At 45.6% G+C, this 8,877-nt stretch overlaps 1 protein-coding gene across 1 annotated transcript in view; it reads right to left on the bottom strand.

Annotated features, from left to right (window-relative positions):
* Positions 1-751: 751 nt before the first annotated feature.
* Positions 752-8,877, bottom strand: part of LOC106592063 (sodium- and chloride-dependent GABA transporter 2) — a 29,286-nt gene continuing 21,160 nt past the window's right edge. The window contains exon 16 of the mRNA XM_045722251.2: positions 752-8,724. Within this exon, the coding sequence (XP_045578207.1) occupies positions 8,551-8,724 (174 nt within the window). The 3' untranslated portion in view covers positions 752-8,550. The remainder of the gene's footprint in view (positions 8,725-8,877) is intronic.

The raw sequence follows: 8,877 nt of genomic DNA, 5'->3' as shown, positions 1-8,877 counted from the left end.
GCCTAGCCAGGATGCTATATTCAAAAATGACCTAACCAGCTCCAAATGATTATCCAGCCCTGTAAATAATGAGGTACAGAGCACGTTATAATATGGCCACATCATGTATCTGTTGAGTATACAATAGCCATTATTGTCACACCCTGATCTGTTTCACCTGTCCTTGTGATTGTCTCCACCCCCCCCCTCCAGGTGTCACCCATCTTCCCTATTACCCTCAGTGTTTTTATACCTGTGTTCTCTGTTTGTCTGTTGCCAGTTTGTCTTGTCAAGTCAACCAGCGTGGTTTTTCTGTGCTCCTGATTTTTCCAAGTTTCTGTTTTTCTAGTCTTCCCGGTTCTGACCTTTGCCTGCACTGACATTTAGCCCGCCTGTCTGATCATTCAGCCTGCCCTGACCTCGAGCCTGCCTGCCACTCTGTACCTCCTGGACTCTGACCTGGTTTATGATCTTTTGCCTGTCCACAACCTGTCTCTTGCTTGCCCCTTGTTTTATAATAAATATCAGAGACTCAAACCATCTGCCTCCCGGGTCTGCATCTGGGTCTCTCCCTGTATCATTATAGTTATATGCTTTGCTGTTGTTTCAATGGATTCAAATATGATTCTGTGATTGTCTGTCATTCGACTTGGGAAATATCCCTTACATAAAACTACAGGATGATGGAGTGTGAGGCTTGAACTGTTGCACAACATAATTGTCAAATCTATTCCTCGTTTACAAATCAAATCCATTTTTATTTGTCACATGCTTCATTTTTTGTAATTTTTTTTATTTCACCTTTATTTAACCAGGTAGGCAAGTTGAGAACAAGTTCTCATTTACAATTGCGACCTGGCCAAGATAAAGCAAAGCAGTTCGACACATACAACAACACAGAGTTACACATGGAGTAAAACAAACATACAGTCAATAATACAGTAGAAAAATAAGTCTATATACAATGTGAGCAAATGAGGTGAGATAAGGGAGGTAAAGGCAAAAAAGGCCATGGTGGCAAAGTAAATACAATATAGCAAGTAAAACAGTGGAAGAAAGTGCAAAGTAGAAATAGAAATAATGGGGTGCAAAGGAGCAAAATAAATAAATAAATACAGTTGGGGAAGCGGTAGTTGTTTGGGCTAAATTATAGATGGGCTATGTACAGGTGCAGTGATCTGTGAGCTGCTCTGACAGCTGGTGCTTAAAGCTAGTGAGGGAGATGTGTTTCCCGTTTCAGAGATTTTTGTAGTTCGTTCCAGTCATTGGCAGCAGAGAACTGGAAGGAGAGACGGCCAAAGGAGGAATTGGCTTTGGGGGTGACCAGAGAGATATACCTGCTGGAGCGCGTGCTACAGGTGGGTGCTGCTATGGTGACCAGTGAGCGGAGATAAGGGGGGGCTTTACCTAGCAGGGTCTTGTAGATGACCTGAAGCCAGTGGGTTTGGCGACGAGTATGAAGCGAGAGCCAGCCAACGAGAGTGTACAGGTCGCAGTGGTGGGTAGTATATGGGGCTTTGGTGACAAAACGGATGGCACTGTGATAGACTGCATCCAGTTTATTGAGTTGGGTATTGGAGGCTATTTTGTAAATGACATCGTCGAAGTCGAGGATCGGCAGGATGGTCAGTTTTACAAGGGTATGTTTGGCAGCATGAGTGAAGGATGCTTTGTTGCGAAATAGGAAGCCAATTCTAGATTTAACTTTGGATTGGAGATGTTTGATGTGTGTCTGGAAGGAGAGCTTACAGTCTAACCAGACACCTAGGTATTTGTAGTTGTCCACATATTCTAAGTCAGAACCGTCCAGAGTAGTGATGCTGGATGGACGGGCAGGTGCAGGCAGCGATCGGTTGAAGAGCATGCATTTAGTTTTACTTGTATTTAAGAGCAGTTGGAGGCCACGGAAGGAGAGTTGTATGGCATTGAAGCTCATCTGTAGGGTTGATAACACAGTGTCCAAAGAAGGTCCAGATGTATACAGAATGGTGTCGTCTGTGTAGAGGTGGATCAGCGACTCACCAGCAGCAAGAGCGACATCATTGATGTATACAGAGAAAAGAGTTGGCCCAAGAATTGAACCCTGTGGCACCCCCATAGAGACTACCAGAGGCCCGGACAACAGGCCATCCGATTTGACACATTGAACTCTATCAGAGAAGTAGTTGGTGAACCAGGCTAGGCAATCATTTGAGAAACCAAGGCTATTGAGTCTGCCAATGAGGATGTGGTGATTGACAGAGTCGAAAGCCTTGGCCAGGTCAATGTTGTTCATAAACAACGGGTGTAGACTAACAGTGAAATGCTTACTCATGGGTCCTTTTCCAGCAATGCAGAGTTAAAGATAAAGTTAGAGATAAAGATACTAAATTAACAAAAAAATAGGAATAGTGACAAGACAAATAAATACACAGTAAATAACAGGAAAAATAACATGGCTATATACAGGCAGCACCAGTACTGAGTTGATGTACAGGGGTACAAGGTAATTGAGGTAGCTATGTACATATAGGTAGGGTTAAAGTGACTAGGCAACAGCATAGATAATAGACAGTTCCAGCAGCTTGTGTGATGACTGTAAAAGTGTGTGTGCCTATGTAGTGCGTGTGTGTGAGTGGTCTGGGAGTCCAGTGTGTGTGCATAAAGGCAATGCAAAAAAGGGTAAATGCAGGTAGCCTGGGTAGCCATTTGATTATCTATTTAGCGGTCTTGGTGCACTGGTACCACTTGCTGTGCGATAACAGAAAGAACAGGATATGGCTTAGGTGGCTGGAGTCTTTGAAAATATGTTGGGCCTTTCTATGACACTGCCTGGTATAGGGGTCCTGGATGGCAGAGAGCTCACCTGGAAGTGTGGACCATGTTAAGTCCTTAGTGATGTGGACACAGAGGAACTTAAAGCTCTCAATCCCGCTCCACTACAACCCCGTCGATATGGATGGGCGCCTGCTCAGCCCTCCATTTCTGGATCAGCTCCTTTATCTTGCTGACGTTGAGGGAGAAGTTATTGTCCTGGCACCACACTTCCAGGTCTCTGACCACCTCCTTATAGGCTGCCTCATCGTTGTCGGTGATCAGTCCTACCACTGTCGTGTCGTCAGAAAACTTGAAGATGGTGTTGGAGTAGTGTGCGGTCACACAGTCGTGGGTAACAGGCAGTACAGGAGGGGACTGACTGAGGAGCCCCCATGTTGATGGTCAGTGTTGCGGATGTGTTGTTGCCTACCCTTACCGCCTGGAGGTGTCCTGTCAGGATGTCCAGGATCCAGTTGCAGAGAGAGCTGTTCAGTCCCAGGGTCCTGGGTTTGGTGATGAACTTGGAGGGGACTATGGTGTTGAATGGTGAGCTCTAGTCAATGAATAGCATTCTTACATATGTATTCCTTTTGTCCAGGTGGTGATGGCAGTGTGCTGTGCAATATAGATGGTGTAATCTGTGCATCTGTTGGAGCGGTATGCGAATTGGAGTGGATCCAGGGTGTTTGGGATGGTGGTGTTGATGTGAACCATGGCCAGCCTTTCAAAGCATTTAATGGCTATAGATGGCAATAGTGCTATGGGATGATCGTAATTTAGACAGGTTCATTGGCGTTCTTGGGGGACTACGGTGGTCTGGTATATGTTGAAAATGTAATTGAAGACACTTGCCAGCTGGTCAGCGCATGTTCTTAGTACGTGTCCTGGTATTCTGTCTGGCCCCGCGGCCTTGTTAATGTTAACCTGTTGAAAGGTCTTACTCACATCGGCTACAGAAAGTGAGATCACACAATCATCCGGAACAGCTGGTGCTCTCATGCATGGTCCAGTGTGGCATGCCGTGAAGCATAGAAGGCTTGTCTAGTAGGCTCACGTCGCTGGGAAGCTCGTGGCAGGGTTTCCCTGTAATCTGTGATAGTTTGCAAGCCCTGCCAAATCCGTTGAGCGCCAGAGCCAGCAAAGTTTAGTGACTTATTGGAGGTTGTAGCAAGACCGGATTAGTGTCCCACTCCTTGAAAGCGGCAGCTCTAGCCTTTAGCTCAGTGCAGATGTTGCCTGTAATCCATGGCTTCTGGTTGGGGTATGTACGGTAACTGTGGGGACGATGTTGTTGTTGCACTTATTAATGATGCCGGTGACTGATGTGGTAAACTCCTCAATGTTATTGGATGAATCCCGGAACATATTCCAGTCTGTAGCTTAGCATTAGCTTCATTGGTCAACTTCTTGTTTGAGTTTTTGCTTGTAAGCAGGAGGATAGAGTTATGGTCTTATTCCCCAAAGTGAAGGTGATGGACGGCCTTCTTTGTGTGGAGTAAAAGTGATTTAGAGTTTTGTCGCCTCTAGTTGCAGAGGTGATAAAAATTAGGTAAAAAGAATTTCAGTTTACCTGCATTAAAATCACCGGCCTTGAGAAACGTTGCCTCTGAATGAGCATTTTCTTGTTTCTTGTCTATGTCCCTATACAGATTCTTGTATGCGGTCTTAGTGCCACCATTGGTTTGTGGTGGCAAATAGACAGCTATGAAAAATATTGATGAAAACTCTCTCTGTAAATAGAATGGTCTGCAGCTTATAAATGTGGTATTTTAACTCAGGCGAGTAAAAACATTAGAAATTGTGCATCAGCTGTTCTTAACAAAGAGACACACCCCTCCTCCCTTCGTCTTACCCAAGTCTGCCGTCTGGTCTTAACAATGAATAGAAAAACCAGTGAGATGTATATTCATGTCCTTGCTCAGCCATGACTCTGAGAAACATAGGATATTACAGTTTTTCAGGTCCCGTTGATAGGATAGTCTGGAACGGAGATCATCCAGTACTACACTGTATCACACTGTCCAAAACACAATTTACACTCAATATATTTCTCTTTCATTGAAGTCACAGCTATCAGAGAGCAATGTATTTTGGACTGTAGCCTCCTCACTGTTAGCTTGGGTACATGTGGGAACAAGCATCCTCATTGGTGATTTGCAGACAGCAGTATGGCACAATGTTATGGATTCGGAACTGACTTAAAACTTGGATGCTGTTGGTGCAGGTGTAGCGGAGTTGGTTAGCTTCGTGCAGTTTAGTTAGGGTAATGTTCAGAACGCTAGCCTTTGGAGTGCGAATTGTGTTGTTGACACTAGATCAATTCCCAGGTTGGTTGTACCAGAATGGTCTATATTCCACAGGTTCCAAATTAGACACCAAAGTGATGTGATGGCCTAATGAGAAGATACTATACTGCTCAAAAAAATAAAGGGAACACTTAAACAACACAATGTAACTCCAAGTCAATCACACTTCTGTGAAATCAAACTGTCCACTTAGGAAGCAACACTGATTGACAATAAATTTCACATGCGTTGTGCAAATGGAATAGACAACAGGTGGAAATTATAGGCAATTAGCAAGACACCCCCAATAAAGGAGTGGTTCTGAAGGTGGGGACCACAGACCACTTATCAGTTCCTATGCTTCCTGGGTGATGTTTTGGTCACTTTTGAATTCTGGCGGTGCTTTCACTCTAGTGGTAGCATGAGACGGAGTCTACAACCCACACAAGTGGCTCAGGTAGTGCAGCTCATCCAGGATGGCACATCAATGCGAGCTGTGGCAAGAAGGTTTGCTGTGTCTGTCAGCGTAGTGTCCAGAGCATGGAGGCTCTACCAGGAGACAGGCCAGTACATCAGGAGACGTGGAGGAGGCCGTAGGAGGGCAATAACCCAGCAGCAGGACCGCTACCTCCGCCTTTGTGCAACACCAAGATTGGCAAATTCGCCACTGGCGCCCTGTGCTCTTCACAGATGAAAGCAGGTTCACACTGAGCACATGTGACAGACGTGACAGAGTCTGGAGACGCCGTGGAGAACGTTCTGCTGCCTGCAATATCCTCCAGCATGACCGGTTTGGCGGTGGGTCAGTCATGGTGTGGGGTGGCATTTCTTTGGGGGGCCGCACAGCCCTCCATGTGCTCGCCAGAGGTAGCCTGACTGCCATTAGGTACCGAGATGAGATCCTCAGACCCCTTGTGAGACCATATGCTGGTGCGGTTGGCCCTGGGTTCCTCCTAATGCAAGACAATGCTAGACCTCATGTGGCTGGAGTGTGTCAGCAGTTCCTGCAAGAGGAAGGCATTGATGCTATGGACTGGCCCACCCGTTCCCCAGACCTGAATCCAATTGAGAACATCTGGGACATCATGTCTCGCTCCATCCACCAACGCCACGTTGCACCACAGACTGTCCAGGAGTTGGCGGATGCTTTAGTCCAGGTCTGGGAGGAGATCCCCCAGGAGACCATCCGCCACCTCATCAGGAGCATGCCCAGGCATTGTAGGGAGGTCATACAGGCACGTGGAGGCCACACACACTACTGAGCCTCATTTTGACTTGTTTTAAGGACATTACATCAAAGTTGGAACAGCCTGTAGTGTGGTTTTCCACTTTAAATTTGAGTGTGACTCCAAATCCAGACCTCCATGGGTTGATAAATTGGATTTCCATTGATTATTTTTGTGTGATTTTGTTGTCAGCACATTCAACTATGTAAAGAAAAAAGTATTTAATAAGATTATTTCATTCATTCAGATCTAGGATGTGTTATTTTAGTGTTCCCTTTATTTTTGTTGAGCAGTGTATATTTAGTGTATGTTTTACTCCTAGTGTGTATGCATGGAAGGAAGTGGGGATAGAATGACCAGTCATTGTGGATGAGCAGATACTGTAATTAGTTGGATGGACCTCCTGGCCTCTTGTTCTCGGTTTCCCTGAGGCCCCTAGGGGCCCTTAACTGGAGCCAACCCATCCATCCAAAATGGTGGTTTGAATTTTATTAACTCCCCCACCCGTAATCCCCATCCTCTTATTGGCCTGCTGACTGGACCCTTCACACAAGCCTAGCATTCTCATTGGCCCCCAACAACCACTTCCTCATATTTAATTACCTGACGTCAACAACAAAAAAATCTCTCCCAGATTATAATTGGCCGACAGAGAGGCATTGCCCCAAGGTTAGGTACCACAATTCCACAGTGCGGATGGTATTGCGAGGAGCCCAAGGACATATGGATGAATTGCCAGTTAATTGAATGCCGCTTCAGATTACATGGATGGCAGCCCCGGATGAGCAGTGGCCTGATGACAGAGACACAGAACCAGGAAAGAGACGATAGGATCCCATTCCGGCATCGCCCCCCATGCCCCCTGTGACATCACATATGTAGACCTACCCACCAACCAATATACTGTAGGTTGTCCAAGTTCATACAGTGTCAGACCTCGGTTCAAATATTATTTATAATCTTTGAGTGTTGGCTCTTGTCTGCCTGGAGTGCCAGGTGGGCGGGGTTTAACATGTTGGGACTATTCTATGGGTCCATTAAGCCAGGCAAACTCAATCAAGCACATATCAGTTATTTGAAATTATTTTGAGTAGTATTTGAACCCAGGTCTGTACATATGGGCGAGAGGGGAGGGCGAGGTATGGTATTGGTGAACAACATGGTGTTCTGTATTGCAGGAGCAAGGGAAAGTCCTGTTTAGAATAGATTGATTTGTAATTGACAGTGGGAACAAGTTGAGGCTGGCCGCTTGTTGTTTCAGACCGAGTGATTGACGGAAAGTAACAACATGGATGCCATGTATAGTGAAAATATGTTGAATAATACAACGGGTATCAGTCATTAGCATCTTTGGGGGCTCCCGAGTGGCGCAGCGGTCTAAGGCACTGCATCTCAGTGCTAGAGGTGTCACTACAGACACCCTGGTTTGAATCCAGGCTGTATCACAACCGGCTGTGATTGGGAGTCCCATAGGGCGGTGCACAATTGGCCAAGCGTCGTCTGGGTTTGGCTGGCGTAGGCCGTCATTGTAAATAGGAATTTTGTTAAATAAAGGTTAAAAGTAAACATACAAAAAAAACTTTTGATTAATTATGAGGAAGTTGTTTATGGGGCAAGTAAAAAAATGTAGCACATTGAAATATACAAGGTTCATTAGTGTAACATATGAGGTATATGAAAGGGTTCTGGACTAGGTTATCAAAATGGTAAAAAAAAATAACAATCCAGGAGGAAAAGTAAACAATAACAGATACAACAGAGAGAAAACACCTCTGAATATTCAAGAGCAGGTGTAAACATTTGTAGCATGATGCATCTGAAATGTCAACCATTTGTTTTTGTTGGTGTTGACTTTGCCCTAATGTATCAGCCATTCATGTCGGGTCAGTTGAAGTCTGGGAGGTATTCATTAGAGCACAGCGTAGCATTTTTTTTTATTGAACAAGTTCAGGCTGTCCCTCCTTTTTCAGTCCTTTTTCTTCCGCTTGGTGGCAAATTTTTACATTTCAGTTATTTAGCAGTCATTTTTATCCAGAGCAACTTACAGGAACAATTATGGCTAAGTGCCTTGCTCAAGGGCGCATCAGATTTTTTACCTAGTTGGCTAGGGGATACGAACCAGCTGACCTTTCGGTTACTGGCACAACACTCTTAACCGCTAGGCTACCTGACGCCATAATGAATACGACCCAGACTTTCATGGTATCCCTGCATAGACCAACCAGGCAGCCCGGCACCCTGACGGTCGAGGTTCTATGATGTCATCAACACAAGACTCCACTGATCTCCTCCATGGCCAGCTTCTCATCCCGATCCCCTGCAATCCTGGGGGGTTTCTTTTGTCCCTGGATGATGACACGCTCACACACGGTGAGTCTGGGTTCGTGTGGCCGTGCCTGGCGCAGGTCACTGGACGGAGTGGTCATCCCTTTAGGATTCTGGGAGGAAGGACATGGTCAAAACACTGAAGAAAAACCACAATACCCACGTTCATGCACACATCCCCACACGCGCGCGCACACACACAGATATTAAAATGTATACACATATACCTCCACCACCCACCCCTAAACCAACACATCTATGAGTAG

This window comes from Salmo salar, chromosome 07 (assembly GCF_965601325.2).
Source record: "Salmo salar chromosome 07, fSalSal1, whole genome shotgun sequence".
Classification (NCBI taxonomy): domain Eukaryota; kingdom Metazoa; phylum Chordata; class Actinopteri; order Salmoniformes; family Salmonidae; genus Salmo; species Salmo salar.
The sequence above is the reverse complement of the archived record's forward strand: the minus strand, read 5'-3'. Positions and strand labels throughout refer to the sequence as shown.